The 20,722-nt window shown below is 35.3% G+C and overlaps 2 protein-coding genes across 2 annotated transcripts; one reads left to right on the forward strand and one right to left on the reverse strand.

The window, feature by feature from the left end:
- Window positions 1-7: 7 nt before the first annotated feature.
- LOC146458857 (uncharacterized) lies at window positions 8-3,437 on the forward strand. Its single transcript, XM_085090228.1, has 4 exons — window positions 8-142; window positions 777-844; window positions 1,702-1,755; window positions 2,694-3,437. Exons 1-4 carry the CDS (start codon window positions 61-63, stop codon window positions 2,850-2,852), a joined length of 363 nt encoding a protein of 120 aa, XP_084946354.1. The 5' UTR covers window positions 8-60; the 3' UTR covers window positions 2,853-3,437.
- Window positions 3,438-4,253: 816 nt separating this feature from the next.
- Window positions 4,254-19,406, reverse strand: LOC146458858 (protein FAM76A-like). Its single transcript, XM_085090226.1, has 11 exons — window positions 19,216-19,406; window positions 17,809-17,873; window positions 17,129-17,189; window positions 14,891-14,949; window positions 13,868-13,964; window positions 12,883-12,995; window positions 12,057-12,206; window positions 11,373-11,433; window positions 9,882-9,944; window positions 9,001-9,102; window positions 4,254-7,591 (listed from the first exon to the last, which is right to left on the reverse strand). Exons 1-11 carry the CDS (start codon window positions 19,291-19,293, stop codon window positions 7,511-7,513), a joined length of 930 nt encoding a protein of 309 aa, XP_084946352.1. The 5' UTR covers window positions 19,294-19,406; the 3' UTR covers window positions 4,254-7,510.
- Between the last annotated feature and the right edge of the window lie 1,316 nt (window positions 19,407-20,722).

Genomic DNA, 20,722 nt, shown 5'->3' on the forward strand with positions numbered 1-20,722 from the left:
GTTGGAACGCCTGTCGTTTTTCTGCCTGCTTCAAACGGATACCAGGGTTGATCAAGGAAAATGGAAGTTAGCGAGGGTTGTCTCGAGGAAAAAGAGGAAAAGGATAGTAAGGACAATTCTTCTTTCCTTGTCAAAGACGAAGGTTAGGATGTAGAGATGCTTGCTATTAATTTTAAAATGCTTTTAGATTGCAAAATTTGCAAGGGGACATGTTGAACACAGGCTTGCAAAAAATTGTGGATTTCTTTACATGAACATATATACTTAGATAAACCAGACCAGAGTCAGCTTTCAATGGGAAGTTGTTAATTAAAATTATGCTAGAAATTTAAAGTTAATAGTTGCACATGCAATTTTAAAAGCAGATAAAATGTTTTGACAGTCCGATTTAAATAATATAAGCTTAATAAAAGAAAATTATTCTAAAAATTCGTTTAAGAGGTTGCACTTGAGAAGTCTCCCGAAGACGTTAACAGATTTTCACAGTTGTAACTATAGCTCCAGCCCATAATTTCCATATTTTGGTGGCTCTATTAAGGAAAAATTCTTAATAAGCCCAGTTCCCAGTCTGCAGAGTGTGGCCTAACTGGACTGGATCTCAAACAGGCAAAGGCATTCCTAGAACATGCCTTAATGCACTTGGTGAAGTGCATTGTTATAGTAGATATCTTGGCATAAAGCCAAACATACATTTGCAAACCAGACTGTGTCAAAAGAAGTGTGTTTAATATTATATTATTGATGTTGAGTTCTGTGTTTTCATAATGCATGCCTAGATTCCTTGGATTTCGATCTATATGGAGACCTATCTGTGGACCTCAACCAAGAAATGACTTACCCTGAGGTAACGTTAGGTTTTAATAATAAATTATTTGAAAAATGCCCCAAAATTCTAGCATTATTGTCATATTATTATTTTCATCTAAATTAAATTCTTAGTTCATGTATATCGAAACTATTGGTTTTAAATGCACAATGCACATTTCAATTTTGACTTTTTGTCAGAAGATGGGACGACTCATTTCAAATGGACTGTTTCTAGGCTAGGCTAGTTCTTGCATTGTCATGTTACATTTTCATGTCTGCATGTATAACCTTACACAAGAAGCTTCACTCCATATCATTTCTCTTCACTTGGGGGTAACCCTGCAATAGCCTAGTATTCATCCACCCACAAAAAGTAGTGACAAAACTCTTAGTTGCTTAATGCTAATTGGGTCATATAGCTAATCTGGCTTAAACGGTGAGTTTTAAAAGTGTATCAATAAATATTCATATTTTTTACACTTAAAACTCACTGTAACTATTGTAAATGTATCCTGCTCAAGTCAATTAGCCTATTGATCAAGTTGAGTGGAGAGTACATCTCCTAGAATGTACTGCAAGGCCTGAGCCCTAAATGACTCAGACAATACTTATCCAGAGAGACATATCCAAAAGTTTTTTTTTGTTTCTGAATCAACAAACGATTTCCACAAGGCGCAACAGCAGAATTTGGTTTTTTTGCACAGTTTTACATTATTTCTTGAAAACAAAGTGGAAACCAGCAGAAAAAAAGAGAGCAATGTTTATTAACTGAATTGAAGTCCATGTGTTAAATTTCAGTTACTTTTGAGCATGTAAATAAAAAACAACCAAACATCAAGGAGGAAGTTCTTGCCCAGAGCCCTTCAATTTATGTTCAGCTTTGTTTATCCTTAGTTGAAAAAACTCTATGAAGACAGTCTGCAAACAATAAAAAAGCTTGAAGCTGAGGTAAGTCTAAGCTCCAATGTTGACCAGAATCTTACTGAAAACATCACTACATTTAATTAAACAATAAACAGGTCATGCATGTGAGAGTAAAGGAAATGGTCATTAAAAGAGAAAATAACCCGGGGGTGGGGGGGGGGGGCGACTCTCTTGCATATGAAAGGGGCGGGGATGCTTATGTCTTGCTGACGGGTGTCAATTTCTGATTTTGGTCTCACTTAGGGTCTTCTGGCAAAACTCCATTATATTTAGCCGTGAAGGTCTCATTTAGGGTTGCACGCAAAGAAATATAAAAATATATGTGTTTAAAATGCAGGTCTCATTTAGGGGTCAAGAAAAGCTTGGGCCACGCCCAGATCGGCCTCCTTTAGGGGTTTAATTCAAAATTTCCAACGAGCATCCCAGCCCCAGCATCCCCGCCCCTTTCATATATATGAGAGTCCTAACCCCAGGAGAAAAAAGTCTTCAATGAAATTCTCCAAGCAAGTACTTACTTTCACTCATGAGTGCAACTGAGGTGCTAGAGACAAAATATCTGAAAAGCCAACGTTACTAATCAGTAAAAAGAATTTGATTTGACAGGATGACTTTGCTGTATGCAGTGTGCCAACTAGCCTAAAATAAATTATATTTGAATTGTTTCATGTAAATTATTACACAACAGAAAAATGATACATCGTAGGATTTTGAACCATGTTTAATTTAAAACGCCCTAAGGCAATTTAATCATTACCGTCATGGCAATTTGCCTATCTATTCTCTAGGATTGCCACTCATCAGTGGTAAATAGCTTTTAGATTAGAGTGACTGAGCTCAGAATAAAAGAGATCTAAACTAAGGTAATGTTAGGTTCATGACAAGGGTTTTTCTGTATTTGTTTTACATCATTTAGTATCATTTTGATATTAGTTTACTAAGGACATTTTGGATTGTAATTTCAGAGTCAAAAACTAAGAGATGAAAACCTTGTACTTAGGAAGAACATTTCAAGCTTGTACCTTACTGCACGCGAGGAGATAAAACGAAAAGATGCGCAAATTAAAACTCTTCAGGACAGGGAAGTCAGAAGCAGGCGATTCCTGGCAACATCTCAACAGTGAAACATCAACAGGCAGCTTACTGTCAACTTGAAAGAAGTTGAAAGTTCACACTCCAGTGACTTTGCAAGGACAATGCATAATGAGAGTCAGTGAAAATGGAAAATAGGTTGTTGTCATACACATGTGAGTACTAACGAACTTTAACTGCGGCTATCCGGATGCTACTGGATATTTATGAGCAAATTCAGCTTACTCTCTGGATGAATGCAATTGCAAGTCTTGGAGAGTACAAGGCTACACGTAATATGAGGAGTGGCAGCAAATGGTAATTGCAAAACTTTGTGAGACTGGGACACTTGCACTGTCTAGCAATGTTTCTGAGTGCGAGCCCGGGGCTTTTTAAGCCTAGCAGAAGAATGAGACTCTAAGATAGCTGTATAATCTAAATGAAAATCATGATTACAAGACCGGCCGTGTAATTTGACTAAAATGTTCATCACAGGACACGAGACTTCCCTCAAGCTCCTGTACTGAAAAGGAGTTCTGACTAATTCAAACACACGGAGAGCTATCATCAATTGTGATGAACTCTCATCATTCTTGTTTTTTCTTTTTTCTTCTTAGCTTAAAATTACATAATGTAAGTGGGGAAAGCAGACATTTCTTTAACAATCTGTCCATGACTGGAAAAACTTGGATGAAAGCTTAAAAAGAAACTTCTTTGTTGTCACTTTTAAAGTAAAACTTAAAGAACTTTAAAAATAACCAGTTTTACTAGTAAGACAAGTTTACTGTACATTTCCCTGATAGTTTTCTTTTTATTAATTAATATTCCATTTTTGTTCTCAGTTCATTGCCTGGTTTTATTTTACATTTAGTTTGGTCCATAATATCAATCTCACAATTATTTCTCAGCCTGTTTTGAACATAAGCATAAAAGTTGAAGCATAAAAGCATGTAATATGATTATCTCATCAACATAGAAACAAACCTGAAACGAGAATAAACACAAACACCAATTTTCCTTTTTCTTCTGTTTCTGCTTTTGCTAATGTTTGCCCTTTTTCCCTTGATGTAATTCATGCTACTGCCCATGCTTATGTCATAATAAAAAAACTCTCAGAGCAATATGTTGTTTTAATAATAATAATAATAATAATAATAATAATAATAATAATAATAATAATAATAATAATAATAATAAATCCTTTCAATTGCAGATTTTAAGGCCAAAATCATGTTTTACCCTTTTCACTGTCCCACTTTTTCTTGAAAGGATGTGTACGAGATTCACAGCACCTGACATTTGAATACAATATGAAGCCTTTTCTCTGGTGCTATCAAGAGCCATATAACACTCTTAAAATTCCTTCTTCCTTTAGAACTGTATACAAGTTACCATTAATAGTAATTATATTACTTTAATCATCTTTTAATTTAGAAATTTCTCAACACAACTGCTGACAGAAGTGTCACCCATTTTATTGTACCAACACTTGGTTATTCATTAGTGTACATGCATTCTTCCATATACTACTAGATGCCACAAGATGCCACAATAATATTGCAAACACTAGCATTAAGGCCTGTGACAGTTTATTTTATTGATAGGAAAATATACAACACTAAAACAAGATTTGACTGGGATGAAATTTGATGACTTTTTGTCTTTGATGTAAAGTTGTTTTCTAGACTGCAAACAGTCTCTTTCTTCTCCCAAATTTCTTGTGCTCGGCGCTCACTCACTATATATTACTGATGATTGCGCCTCACGCTCTCTGAGCTCTTGTAAGCAAGTCTAGGAGACATCTTAACTTGGGCTTGGCCGTCACAAAAAAATCTCAAGAGAACTTGAAAAAAAATAAGACTTTTGAAATAAATAATACTTAATAATAATTCTGAGATGCAGAATACCACTCAAAACACAAGAATTGATGCAAGACCTGGGTAATTTGGCTACAAGTTTGTGTGACCCATACCAGAATTAAGATAACACCATGTTTGAGAACTGAATTAACTAAGATATATACAATCACATAATATTATTGCCTAATTACCATAATTATGTGAAAACTGCAGCTGCAGTGAATTTGATAATACCTGCCAAAAATTAAGTTAATAGTTAATGTTGACTTCACAAAATAATGCATGTACATGCGTGAAAATCATTTAAATATTACAATATACAAACTTTTAGTTATAAATATTAATAGTTATTAGACAGTGAGTTTGAGAACTAAATTAATTAACTACATTTACAGTGTATGTATTTTCATGGACCATCGATGCCACGCAACTGTGAAAATTGTAACTGCAGTAAATTTAATTATAAAACCAGTCAAAAAGATTCACTTTTAATTAGTTAATAATTTTGTTGACTTCACAAATGCATGTACACTCTTGAATATCATTAATTAATAATAATATGCCAACTTTTAATAATATTATTATTAGAAAAATAATAATTAAAAAAGCATTTATAAAAATAAGAAAGTGTAGAATAATAATTAAAATAAAAATGATAACTGTAGCAATACCAATAAATAATAAATTAAATCACTATTAAACAATTTTCAGAGACTGTCAATACCAAAGGTCTGTTTGTTGGTGTTGTGCAGTTCCAGAAAAAAATCCATACCCACCCCATGGAAGGTCATCAGAAATTCCTAGGGGAGGGGTGTCTTAAAAACCAAAATTTTAGAAACAAAGTATGTTCCCTGCTAGCGGAGGTCTCTGACGGCAAGAAGGGAGAGAGACCTCTGCCGGCCCCCGACAAATCTTCTGTGGCGCATGCGCTAGGGTTTGGTAGCAACGAGTGACATTTTAGCCACACGTAACACGAGCTTCGCAAACCAGTTTTCGCACGAATAGCAGCCGCGGTAGGGCGATGTGTGAAATTACTGATAGCTAGCCGAGTAAATTTCAAGTTAAGCGGCCAGAACACCTGGCGATCGCTAAAGACAAGCGATTGATAAGCTGTAGTTTGCGGTTTGTTGGAGAGCACTGCTAACTTTCAAAAGGAATCTTCACCGCTCTGTAAGGAATGCTTTCGCAAAGTGGAATCATTAATCAAGCGAAGTAAGGACTTTGAGGATGGCAAACGTGAAATAACTGAAGTGCGAAACTTGTGTAAACCCATCGTGTAAACCAGCGGAAGCCATAACAACTGTGGGCTCGGAAATTTCCAGCGCACAATCTGAACAGAGTATGCACATTGCACATTAACGGTAACCGGTTTTGGTTTCAACCGGTCAGTTTCGACCAAAAATCTGGTCGGCAGCTACACGAGAGAATGCATCGGGGGCCAGCAGAGGTCTCTCTCCCTTCTAGCTGTCAGAGACCTCTAATAATAATAATAATAATAATTATAATAATAATAATAATAATAAGACGAAGAAGAAGAATGATAACAATGACAATAATAATAATAATAATAATAATAATAATAATTATACTTTATTCAATCTGATCAATGTAACCTCTGCTAGCAGAAAACAAAGTATGAAGCTTAACTGGAATTTCCTCGGGAAGGGGGGGGGGGGGGAGTGCAAAACAAAAACCTGTTGGGAGGAGCATGGATTTTTTTCAGGAAGTTCTGGTAGAAAAGAGCTTTAATCTGGCCACTTGCATTCTCAATTAACCGCTAGAGTGTACATAAATACTGACCTGACCATCTGACAGATTCATTTTGCAACCACAAATGATAATTAAATTCTAAATAATCTTCTGGACAAACCTTGTTACGTTATAAGAATTATAATACACCTGTGTATATTGTCGTGACGATCTTTTGGTTTTTATGAAACAGATTTTGAATCATTAAATATACTTATTTCAGGGATGCTTCAAAAATCAATGTGTCACATCTGAAAGATGTTGTCACAATTTGCAGTATGTACTACAGGTGTACATTTCCTTGCCTACAGCTAGCAGGTGTGAAATGAAGGAAGAGCAAGCCCTTTATAGCAGAATCTAATTTACGTATTTCTGATGAACTCTGCTAAACTGATATAAAATGCCATAAAATAAGGTTTCGTGAACTGACAGAATACAGCTAACACTGCATTTTAAGATCAAGATTTAAAGGCCTGTGCTTGGTACAAATAATCGGTATTAATAACAATCTTTAGATTGATTTTTTTCCTTTCTTATTACAAAAAAAAAACAATCTTTAGATAAAAGGTCAGGCTGATTTATGTAAACGTTCCAGCAGGCATGCAAAAAGCATATAAGCCAATTGGTCAAATTCAGGCCAAATTAAAGACAAAAAATAAATAACTTAGAACTGCTAATCTCACAGTACATGTGTACACATGATGACCAGTCTGCATGACTGACGAATAAATGTCAATTATTTTAGAGAACCAAATTGTTGTTTTAATTTATACCTCAGTGTTTCACTAAACCTTTCACATATACTGGTTCAAGTGATTGAACTACTTGGAAGATTAAAGTGGATGATCTACATTGTAAAATGGACATAATTTCAAAATAGATTTAAAAAGAAGTTCAAGACAACCAATTTTATACACACAGTCTGTTAGTAAAGCTAATATCTCTAGGGATCCATTCCTGAGTGTAAAATATTCAAATTATCAATAATTTACAGACTAGACTTTCCTCAAAATATTTGTGTTAAAAAACCTCCCACAGAAGAAAATTAAAAAGTAATAATTAAAAAAAAGGATTGATAAGCTTAATATAAACTGAACATTCAATCAGCCAGAGGTGGCAGCAGGCTTGTCTTTTCCCGCTTTTGAGAGCAATGCCACCTGCCGTTTCAGGTTTCTGTTTTCTACCTGAAATGAATACAAAAGAGTCACAAGATTTATTAATAATAATAATTATAATAATAATAATTATTATAATTACAATAAAGCAAAGAGGTACTACTAAAGACAAGGCCATCCTCCCAAGTAGCCTTACCAATATTAGCATGCCATTTCAAAGTGATGATCTTGTTTCGTAATCTTTTTAAATTTGTAATTTAAATGAAGTTCCTGCCATCAAGGATTTTGAGTCCCTTAGCCAGGCAATCAGTCAATCCGTGATTTTGAATATTTTTAAACGTAATCTTTTTAACTTTGTAATTTAAATGAATTTCAGTTGATATCTGTAGATTTTTAATGTCTTTGCGAATTGTATGTATTTTGTATTTTTTTTTTTTTGAGATCCTTTTTGAAAACCATATTTTATATGAAAAAGTCATCTCAATAAAGATTATTATTATTATCTGAAAACTTTTACGCCATAAACAGTGGATCCCTAGTCAGAAACAACGATACGACTATTTTAATTAGGAATGGGATTAGTATTATTTTTAGCATTTTAGCATTTTCACATGCTACAAGGTTTTTTTTTTTACAGATTATTAGGTTTCAGTTAATTTTATCTATCAACTGAAGTAATTTTAAATTTTTCACTGGTCAGGAGAAATTTCACAACGGCCTTTAGGTTATATTGCTATAGCGTCCTAGAGTGCCTTTTTAGCTTCATCAGCATATAGATGTTTACACTGCTGCATAATTAATAATTGTAAGTATTCAGACCATACATGTAATACAAGAGTCTCTATGCTCTACATCTATAAATAAACTAAATAATCAAAACATGTGATAAAGAAATTCAAAGTTCAGTAAACTAAGAAAAGCACTTACTGAAAAGAAACAAAATAACTAAGCTATTAAAACTAGTTACATGTCACTGCTCCACATTTAAAACGAGATTAAGAACAATATATATTGAGCAGACAAAACAACAACATGACCTTACACACTGTTTAGCGTAATGGGGGACACATCTCTTGTGGTTGGCCATTTAAGCCTCACTTCATCTCCCCAGTACTACCCACTGTATTGAAAGAGGATTGGCAGGTTGAGTGATCGTAGGACCATTTAAGCCTCACTTGTCTTTTTTGTTTTTTTTTTTGTTTGTTTGTTTGGTTTTTTTTTTAATTTCTGACAATTTTTAGCTGTTAGTCACAGGTCTGGGCTCTCACATCAGTTATGAAAATATACAATAAAATTTAAACCTTGTTGTTCTTTGTTCGTCCCATCTTTTCTGCAAGCGGTGGCCATTTTGAATATTTTCAATCAATAATTTACACGCTTTCAACTAACTTGAGGATTGAAACCATTTGGAACTCTTAACAATAAAGACACAAGGGATGAAACTAGAACAAGAGTGTGCCAGAAATGGCATTACAAACCTGTAGACCTTCCAACCGCTCTGATTGAGTCTTCTGCATTTGGGTAATCTTCTGCCGAAGTTCTTTCTCTTTCTCCCAGTGTTCAGCTTTGAGTTCAGTTATCTAGAATTTTCAAGCAGAAGAAAATATTTTCACTCTTAATAAAGGGGGCTATAATTAATGTCCTTTTAAAAGCATTTTTAGTTGCACAAAATATGGCCTTGTGTTATTATTTGAAGTAATAAACAGGGTTCGTATGGGTCATGGAAAACCTGGAAAGTAATGGAATTTTAGAAATTATCATTTTCCAGGCCTGGAAAGTCATGGAGTTTAGGTACACGTGGGTCATGGAAAGTCATGGAAAATGATGTTAATTAAAAAAAGTACAAAATAAATTGTTTTTTTTCTGTGAAGAAAATAGTAAAAACATACCCAAAATGAAAGATGATTTTCAAGAAAATGGTCAAATTTAGGTCATGGAAAACTTGGAGAAGTCATAGAAAAGGTCACGGAAAGTCATGGAATTTTAAAAGCTCAAAAGAGTACGAACCCTGAATAAACAATCGTCCAAGTTCTACAATTATTTATTACTGTCAGCATTATTTGAACATCAACTGACTTCTACTTCTTACAGCGTGTTGAAGGGCACAAGGCATTAACCAACATACAGTATAGTGCTTTTAATGTTGTGTTTGTTGTGAAGTTTAGCTTCAATTCCTTCAGAAAACATTGACCCAAAATTTTATCTGCTGCTTTGTGCTTCATTTTGTGATAAAAATGGACATCTTGCCCATAATCATACATTTTAACACATTCCATTAGTAATAAATAATTTATTTAATAAATGTTTTCCTGAAGAGGCTCGAGAGCATGCACTGGCCAAAGGATTTTAATCCAATTACCTTTTTTTCCTTTTCAATCATTGCTTGCTCTTTCTGTTGAACTTGTTTTTTGAGATTCAACACCTGATGAAGAAGAAAAATTAAATACATAACTTTGGTTCAAATAGCGATTATTATTTTTTAATTATCACATTAAGTATTACTAATTACATCATTACAGTGGAACCTCGATTTAAGGAACCTCTATACAACAAAGCTCTCTGTATAACAAACAATATTCTTCAGCCCGGTCAATTAGTTACAATACAATGTATGGAACAGAACCTCGATATAACAAGCACAATCCAGAAGCCCAAATGTAAAATGTACCCCATTTATAACAAATAAATATCAAAGGTAATCCTTATTGGAAGAATTTTTTCCATTAAGTGTCTTGATTAGAAAATTCAGTACAGTAGGACTCACAGTAGTTTTCTGTTGTTTAAGTTTTATTACCCTGTTCATTAACCTGTTCATTATGACATTTGACAAGTCCCTGTCTTCAATGGAGGACGCATTTTTACGAATTATTATTACTACAGTAGTAACTACTTACTGTTATTATTATAATAATTAATAATTATCACTAATTGTAAGCATTACAGGGGGTTTTCAACATTGGCGGTCCCTACAGTATTCAAAATATGTGTCCTATTAATCTAGTATTAAAATGGCTTAGGTTCCCACGAGTCTCCAATACCTCCAAGGTAGAGGAATTATCCAACTGCTTTACATGCAGAAGATACTGGGTTCAATTAACAGAATCGCTGATATCAAAGGCAGTTTTCTATGGTCTATACTCTTACAGACCATAAAATGACACCATAAAATGCTCAAAACGCGAGTGGAACCATGAGCCGCAGGCGAGTGGTTCCACTGCCAAGGTGTGTACATTTCATGGTCTGTAGGAGTATAGACCATAGAAAACAAACTGCTATCAATTTGCATTTTACATTAACATGGAAAAAGAACATGTACCAGCGGAATTGGATTTATTTTCTGTTGAGTAAGTGCACGTCTGAGGTCATTTTTGTCTGTGCTCTTATAGACAATGGGCCAGTTATTTAACAGAGTTTAACTTAGGCTGTGGCTTAAAACAATCAGTGGGCCTCCAAATTTATTTATAAGTGGTTTATTTTAAGTAGATATTAAATAGTTTTCTAGTCTGGGATGCAAGCCTTCTTGCTACTGTCAGCAGAAGAAACTGCTTAGATATGACTGTTGACAAAATTGAAAAATTATGGCTTGGAACGTGGCTTTGTTAAACACTGTCTAAACTGTCTTTTAATAACTGGCCCAATAGCTACGAGCCAATCAGCGTGCGGGAATTTTGACAGTTATAATTGTAAAATTCCTGCTGGGGACTCCAAGTCAAATTTTTTTGTTACGATGAACAGTGGGTTGTTTTCATTTCCAGACACTGTTTTGCCTCTGACTACACAGTTGACTAAATGGTTGCCAGCAACAACATGTGGTCAAAGATAAGGTTAAAGCACAAGACTTTACTCATACCTGTTCTTTGAGTTCTGTAAGTTCAGTTATGTGTGACTCCAGAGCAAGGGGTTCAGCATCACTGTTTATATCAATTAAAACAATCACAGAGCACTTAAATATAATTAAAAATGAAGTATCAGTCATTATGTTTCAGTTTCGGTGATATTGCGTAGGAAGGTCATTGGAAATTCCTAGGTGGGGGGGGGGTCTTAAAAGCCAAAATTTTAGAAACAAAATGTGAAGCTTTCCTGAGGGGAGGGGGGGGGATGCAAAACAAAAAACCTCCCATGGGGGGAGTATGCCTGGATATTTTCTGGAACTGTACATTACAAGTTGAGATTTTCACAAGGAATTTACTAAGCCCTTTCTTGTAATGACAGTGATTGAAACCACTTCAATCTAAAGTTTGTTACTAAATGCTGTACGTTCAAGTGATTGCTACTTATTATAATTTACAAAATAAATAAAAACTTTATTATGCATAAAAGGCCAAGAAATATGAGAATGATCAGATCATTGCCAGAGAATTTCAAGTAGGTAAAGGATACTGAAGTATCCCCTGGATAAGGCAACCTACAGAATGTGGGAATAAATCAAATGAAAATGTTTTTTGGATGCCTATAATTTTTAACTGTTTTCAAGGATAAAATTATTGGAGAATTAAAGGGAATTTAGACAATCATAGCAAAAACAAGAACTCACTTGGTCATGCTACTGTACAGTCCAATGGTAAGCGGGCTGCTTCTATTGCTTCCAATTCTTTCCAATGCAGCGGCAGCAATTGATGGTGGTTTTCCCTCTTTGGAGCTGTCAGTGTTTTCAGTCTTTAAAATTTTAGCATGTTTTGATTTCCTGTTTTACAAAATTGAGATATTATATGGAACAATAAAAGAATTCTAATAACATTAAATTTAATACAGTTGACTACAAAAATAAGTGAAAAAAACGGAACAACGTTTCAGTGTCACCTTGGCACCATCATCAAGAATGTAACAGAACAAAAGAATTATTAATTAAAAATAAACATATCCTGGAATTGTTCTTGAAAATCTGGACTTCACATATTTAGAAAAAAAAATTAATCCGTTTTATATAGAGCACAAATTTACATGACTGTATTTTGGAAAAAAAGTTGGTCTTCCATTAATCTGATTCAATATAATTATTAGCAACGTAACAACTTGAATTTGTTGGCAGCTTGCCCCAGGTGCCACACCTAGAACACTGAACAGAGGAAGGGTGGGGGAAGGTGAAAATGTTCAGAAATTAAAAAATGTAGCCCTAATCTAGACTGGCTATTATAATTTTCTCCTGTAGCTCAGTGGTAGAGCATCTAAACTAGTGATCAGAAGGTCTTAGGTTCGACTCCTGATAGGAGCACTCGGATTTTTTTCCGAGTATGCCTATGTCATTTGCTGATTAATTAATACATAATTTTCATATAATTTTCTTTTCAGTAAAAAAAAAAGATGGGGGAGTTGTGGGGTGGACGTCTTCCCACTGCAGAGTCTGTATTCCATGCACATACCTATCTTTTCTGTGTTGGTCTGGTTCAATTGTCCTTTTCTCTCCTTTCTTTGCTTTGTGTAGAATTCGCTTGTATGATAATGTACACAGTAAGCAAAGGGTTTTCCCATCCACCTTTAGACAAAACAAAAATGATTGTAAAAAACAAACAGGAGAATGTTTGGTTTTGGTTTCAACAGAGTTCTTGATAACTCAAATTAAGGTAATTTGGCCTGGCATCATAAAGGGATTCGAGTGCTGATGTTTCAAGCCTTAGCCCTTCGTCAGAGTGAATCAAAGAAGAGCTAGCTAATTCTCAAAACGTCAGCACTCAAATCTCTTTATGTTCGTCAAATTACCTTTAGTTATTAACTCTGTTGATAAAACCAAGCATTAGGGAGCTTAAGCAGCGATGACGGCAACGGCAACAGCAACAAAAACGTCAACTGGAAATATAACTTTACTTCATTTGTGCTATTTCACAATTATTTCAACTCGCTCAACTTTTACAAAAGTGGCAAACTATCCAGGAACCAAATTGGTAGGAGCGGTGTACAAGTTAACAAAGAAAATGAAAAATTCACTGCCGTGCGTTCACATTCTCCACAAAACCTTGAATGTGGTCATTTCACGTTGTTGTTTTGCAGAGGACGAAAAACAAATGTACACCAAAATGTAAAATGCACATGCAGAGCAATTGTTTTTGCTCATTAAACCTATTGTTTTGCGGCGTTGTCGCTGCCGTCGTCGTTGCTTAAGCTCCCTATTCATACCTGACTCCCCACCGCTGTAGCACCACAGTTTCTTCATTATACCCATATTTTAATTTATTCTTATGTTCCGTAGTGACCATATGAAAAGCTGAAATATCTTGGGCACCTTTTTCTGTGAAAATTACTTCAAGGCAAGGTAGAATCTCAAAACAGAAACCAAAGGGGCATCACTGTCTTGTAAGCAAATTTCTAAGAAAACCCTGTGTTCTAATTGGTACTTAAAACTAATGATACCTTATCTCTGGCCTCCATAGGCTTCTCAAAGGCACAACTCAGCTTACACTGTTCACAGGACACTGGTGGACCATACTTTTTCTCTGAACTAACACACCTGTAGGCAAAATTATTTATTAAACAAGCAAATTTCACAATATAAATAGGTTCCTGTTCCAGAACATTTCATACCCTACAATGGACTAGCATCCCATCCAAGGGGGAGTCCAAGTAGCAAATGAATACACCTAGTTGCTTCATAATGGAACTGTGTTAAGCTTCAGCTGTATTAGTAGGCTATGTTTGAACTAGGACTACCAAGAAGCTGGACTTGTACAGTGTAACTATATAGGATGGTGGAGGATCATTCAAGGTAATAATTGAAGGGGTGCCAGGTGGAATAAGGCCCTAAGTGACTTCTAATTTAAGGTTAAATTCTCCTTTTGTTTCACAAGTGAATACAATGAAATTTGGAAGGAGAATCTTACTATTTATCAGAAGTCACTTAGGGCTTTTTTCCAGGCACCCCTTCAATTATAATCTAATAATGGTAAATTTGGGTAAATTCCAAAGAAAACAGCATCATTTGAAAGTTTTTTACATATAGAACTATGCTTTATAATTTTAATAGCATACACTTAATGTATGGTCCCCAGGGAAACAGTTAGTTTTGTTTTCGCGAGAGTCCTGATGTTTCCTGAGACAAAGTCATTGCATCAGGACTCGAGGGAAAACAAAACTAACTAGTTTCCCGAGGGACCATACATTAAGTGCTTTGTTATATATTTAGCCTTTTCCTTCAACAATCACAGCAAAGTAAACAAACAACTGAGCTCTGGCGGCAACTGCGGAATTGTATCGCGGTCGGGATACATTTGTATTTGATCAGGGGCACGTGACCAAGAATCAACCAATCACAGTGCTCATTTTGTTAAGCGAAAGTCTAGGTATATTACAATAAAATGTATTTATTAATAAGATCACCAAAAAGAATCTCACTAGAAACATTGATCATTGACAAAATAATAACTAAATTCCATTTACCTGGAACATTTACTTCCATCAAATGCTGCTCTTATGTTACAATACTCACAACATGACGGCTGATGACAGAGACAAATGAAAACAACTGTTACAAACTTGTAAAGTGGCTTCAAGTGGATAATGTATGTTAGATAGCCAGGACATACATGTAGCCTATTAGCTGAGTTCCTAAGGAAATTATACCTCAGTGCAATCAACAGAGAAACCATGACCATTCTACCATGACCAGGGTACTTAGATACTAAGTGAAAAGTGACTTATTTGAGAGGCAGGGGCTTTTTTTCCTGAGCAATGAATGCCAAATTGTGAATACCTCAAAATATGAATGTACAGTTCCAGAAAAAAATCCATACTCACCCTAAGGAAGGTCATCTGAAATACCTAGGGGGAGGGAGTCTCGCAAGCCAAAATTGTAGAAGCAAAGTGTGAAGCTAAACTGGAATTTCCTGGGAGGAGTGGGGGTGAAAAATAAAAGAACCTTCTGTGGGGACAGTATGAACATTTTAAATTTTTCTGGAACTGCACAATTTCACAGCCCAAGCGATGTAGCGCGTCCGGTTTAAACTGTAGATACCTGAACCCTTATATCAAATTAAAGCTTATACATGTAGAGCTGGCTATCCAACTAAACCAAGAATTTTGAAATAACATGAATTGCCGAATTTTTTGCGCTGTTTTCTCAAATAAATTTTTTTCACTTGGAGGAGCCACTTCAACGAGCTAAAACTCAAAAGGAATTTGTTCGTTTGCTTTCAAATTTAGACAGTAGCTAGTTTAACATATATACAACAACAACGTGTCTGCGAATTTTTTCTTTCAAAATATTTTTTCTCTGAGAGCGATTTTGGTACGATTACTCCACATTTTTTTCATCCTATTTCGAAAATGCTCTTTAACTTTTCACTGCGATTGAATATGGCAAAACGCAGACACATTTTTTAGTGCTTTGGGTCCGGAAACTGAGGAGCAAATTAAATTAGCAAAAAACAAAATTCACTTCGACTTGTAGCTTTAAAAAGGTGATTTGGACGCTCGCAATTAGGGGTCATGAAAAATTCGGCAATTTATTTTATTTCAAAATTCTTGGTATGGTTTGATAGTCAGCTCTATAAGCTTTAATTTGATATAGGGGTTTAGGTATCTACAGTTTAAACTGGACGCGCTACATCGCTTAAGCCCAGACACCTCTGAAGGTATCGGGTAACCTTATGATGACAGATTTTTAGCCAATGGCAAACCTTGCATTAGCCAATAGGCATGGCTCATTCTAGTATATCATATCTCCTCTATTTAACCTTTTTATTAAACCCCTTCTTATACATGTAAGCCTCCTTTCAGGCATAAAAACTTCAAATGAACTTCCTCCTACAGCCCCACTCCCTCAAACAACAGTTAAAATCGTAGCTTTTTATCTCGACATTGCAACAGTCGAACAAAACTCTCTGGCAGAATATAATATGCTTCTGCTCTGCAGTCAATTACATTCTTCTGTCTATTTACTTCAAGTGCCCCTAACCCTTCAATTCGTTTTCTTTTGGTAGATTTCCATATCTTTCAAGAACTCATTTTCGAAAAAAATCTTGAGAAATATTGAATCCTTTTGTTTTTACAAACGCTAGAAGTGAAGGCAGTCTTGCTGATATTTTCACCTGTCGTTCGCATTAGTCCCCTGCTCGGCCAAATATGGAGCGTGACGTAAGAAAAGGACATCGTGCAAAAATATCCGAAGATTCGCGGTAATGCTTCAATTGTAAACAGAGAAAATGGTTGGAAAATGTGTGGTTTTTAGATGCAGCAACTTTTGAAATGTAAAGAAAGGAATCAGCATGCATAAGATTCCTTCTGATAACGACCCGAGGCCTTTTCTTACGTCACAGCTAAAAAAGTGTCGCTTCTCATTGGCTCGTTCCTAATGAGCCCACGAGACAAAAATTTGTCCAGCGGGGCTTTAAGCGCGCAAAAATTTTAAAATTTCCGTAACTTTTAGCGCTCGTAAAAATAAAAGGATTCAATATTTCTGAAAAAAACTTTCGAAAATGAGTTCTTCACAGAAATGGAAATCTACCAAAAGAAAACAAATTGAAGGGTTAGGGGCACTTTCAGGCAGTCATTACTCAAGAATGCTTTTAGTGATAATAATTATTGCTTTTAATGATAATTAACATTTATCTAGGAGTATGTGTTGGGTATGAGATGCTCTAGATAAAAACATCACCTAATGAATACATTCCACATTACCTGGCCATACATTTTGAAGTTATAACTACACTTCTTACAGACTGGGTCCTTCTCAGTGTTCCTAGAAACCAATTAAATGACATTGATGAGTAATCGAAAGGCCAGTAAAGTTTTGTTCGTCGATTTACATTGATTACCCATGGATTGATCATCGATTACTCATTGATTTCATTGATCGTTGATTAATTACGTCTGATTAGATCAAGGAGCAAGCAAGCTGACACTTCAGACTGTCCATTTACAGAACAATAGTGATTCCTTAAGGCCATTGCCTCCCAATACTGTCTGACGACTGTATAATTACAGCCTGAAAGAAAACTGGACTAGACAACCACATATATTTTTTTAAGAGATAATTTAGCAACAAGAATTCTAAAAAGATTTAAAACGCATAATAACGTATAGCATTTTTTTCGAAATTGAAGGTAAATCTCTCACAAATGAGCAGTTACCATTAATTTTCTTCTTGGATTTTATTCAATAACCATCACTGAGACCTGTTTCTCCCAGAAAGTCATAAACCACACAAAAATACCTTACATGGGCCTAAGCTGGCTTAAGAAACCCTTAGTTTCTCAGACTATCCTGAGATATAGGTGCAGAACACGTGCACAGAAGCAGAAGGAGGCATGCGCCGACCTTTTGAACCTACATGGAAAATAAAAAAAATTATATCTGACCTCAAAAGATGAAATTCCAAACGACAGTAAGTACATGTCACCAAGGGATATGTCTTCCGGCATACCTATCCAAAAAGAAATAAATTCATTAGAAAAAACACCACTGACAACAGTTCATAGTTCCAATGAATTAATTTTGGAGCAATCTATATCACAATAATTTGCAGATATAGTTATTATATCCTGTGTAGTGGATCACTGAAAAATGAGGGCCTCTTTACATGGATGATCTCATAATTACATACTGTAATTCTAAGGTGAAACACGTTTCTTCCGGAATAATTTCATCCCAGGCCTGTCTTGACACCATGGGGACAAAAAAGAGAAAACCTTCACTGATGTAACCGCAATACTAACTTACTTGTCCCAGGATGAAACTTTGGCAAACACATCAATTGTTTTATTTCCATCTGCATCAGTAAACAATACGTTATACCGAGGAACCACAAAGAAATATTCAACCTATTAGTAACTGACTATGTGTTATTCTCAACTTTAACGGATGCAGTGTTCTTTGATGAATTTCATCTTGAGTGCGATGAAGTTAATGTTCCCGGAGGAAAGATGATTTTGTCTTGGAATCCCACTATGAAACCACACTAGTAAACAAAAAAAATTAATTCCTAGAAGAAACTCATCCCGGGAGAAAACTTATGGTGTTTTCATGTAACCACGGTCAAGGTTAGATATTCACATGCATGTACCAGGTAATGTAAAAAAAACAGTGACATAAGAAATTGAGTGGCTCATAATTTTCAAAACTTTGTTCTGCTGAGATTCACACCAAAACCTTTTCTACGTACTTAATAATATATTAAATTTCTTATTCCTGTTTATAAATAAGGGCTGTGATTAGAAACGAAGCGGCTTCCTACATTGTACTTAGTGATTAAAAATAGCTACAAAAACAAATTAACAGCAAGAAAGCAAGAATTTCATTCCTCGTAGAGTCGGTAACACCAGGCAAGTCAAGTTCATTTTTCACAACACAAGCTAAGCAAAGAGGTCTTACAAGACAGTCAGGTATAGATATCAATATTCAAAAAATGGCAAATTCAACAGCTACATGACGGCTGAATTACAAAATTATGCGTTTTTAGTTCGTTATATATACTGAAGCTTAAGTATCGATTCGATCATAAAGAGTGTCCAAAGCATAAGCTCAATTAACGGACATGAAGAAAAGTTTTTTTTATAACTTACATGTAGCTTAATTTGCATTACGTAAGTCACCAAGAAATCTAGATTTTACAGCGAAAATGGCGTTTCACAGCATTTGACATTAAACTAAAGGTCGAATTTATCAGACCCAATCTTCAAGACGATGTCGCATAATTTAATCACTCATAAGCTTAATTGAACATCTTCGTTAACTAAGCTTTTTGACATAAGCTTAAGCTTACTTACCTTGCAGAGCTGGTCACCCTTAGAAAGTTGTTCGAATGGATGACGGCTGTTGCAATTAGTACAGGCAAACAGAGACATCTTAAGGCAATCAGGAAACGTTCTAACACGTTGAAAATCGACAAAAGATTCTTCAAATCCCTGCTTCTCTTCGCTTCTCTTTGGACCAACTCTTCGAGACCGATTTCGATGCTCGTCATATAGAGCCTGTGGTGTATCTACCAGCGGTATCACCATAGAAACTTACTCTTACTTCATGTACAGTAACATGAAAGAGGCGGCAAAGGAATCTGCGAGGATCTCTGTAATGAATTGTTTTATTATATAGACACGAGTGTTTTACTGGAAAATACACCACTCATAAAATTCATACGAAACTACATCCGCGATCCGAGTGGCGTATTTTCCGTATCCTCACTTATGACGTCATTTCCCGCTTTTTCACGGTTGTCTGTACATGCAAACAGGCAGTAAAAAGATGGCGAGTGATGGATTTGTCTATATAATAAAAAAGAAAATTACAAGGTGGCTAAGTGGCTTGAAGATATGAATTTTATTTTCTTCGTGTTAAAAACAATATTTCACCACTCGAAAATAACATTCATATATTCGCGCCGCCGTGTAATATCCTCTACATCTTGACAGAACAAGCTTGGTCAATAAGGAGTTATTATATGACCTTACTGTCAAGTTAACAGCACAAAAGAGACTTGCAAATGTTCTGCCCGGGGTTCTTTTCGCACCTTTTGAGAGAAGTAAGTAAACATTTGCAAAATTAGTTTCACTCTTTGCAACACTGAGTGAATGACTACTCAAACGATTTTTTAACGATCCGCACAATAGGCGCACATTCACCAGGCGCCTATCAACCTGCATTCACCCATCATTTATAAAACGCCCCCACGAAAGAAATTTTCGCGCGTCATTCGTAAAAGCTAAACTTCATTTAAAACCACACTGTTAATTTCTGCTTTATTTGTTGTTTTCAAAGTGGCCCTTTTTTCATTAAAACGATAATTAAATCATCCTATTATTTCACTGAAAACAAAAGCTCTATTTTTTTTTTTGAATAGCCATTTAGACAGCAATCTCGACAAACAAAATATTATTTGATGTTCACATTCAAGCAGTGCGCACCCTTGAACCTGGTACGAGGTGACTATCAATTCCCTTTTTGTTATTAGCTAGCAGCAAAAATTTGGTTCTAAGTTTTAGACTGAAATTCTTATTATAACGACTGCAAACAACTGTTTTGGCTTTTACAAACTGTGCAAAACGTAACTGAACTGTCTTATTTAAAGGAACGGTTAAAAGGCAGATCTAAGTTTGTCATATTTAACAGTGGCCTTTGGGGAACGGAGAATACAAATCGTAAGTTTTCACATTTTTTCCTTGTTTTGAACGTCACTCTCTGGCTTAAATCACGTTCAGCTACTCTGAAATCAACCTATGCAATGTTTTTCCTTTTAAATGTACTTCCTTGCTCCAAATGCCTTTAGTCCCGCCGTTA

The sequence above is a fragment of the Pavona decussata genome, unplaced genomic scaffold, assembly GCF_977016875.1.
Source record: "Pavona decussata unplaced genomic scaffold, jaPavDecu1.1 SCAFFOLD_226, whole genome shotgun sequence".
NCBI classification, from domain to species: domain Eukaryota; kingdom Metazoa; phylum Cnidaria; class Anthozoa; order Scleractinia; family Agariciidae; genus Pavona; species Pavona decussata.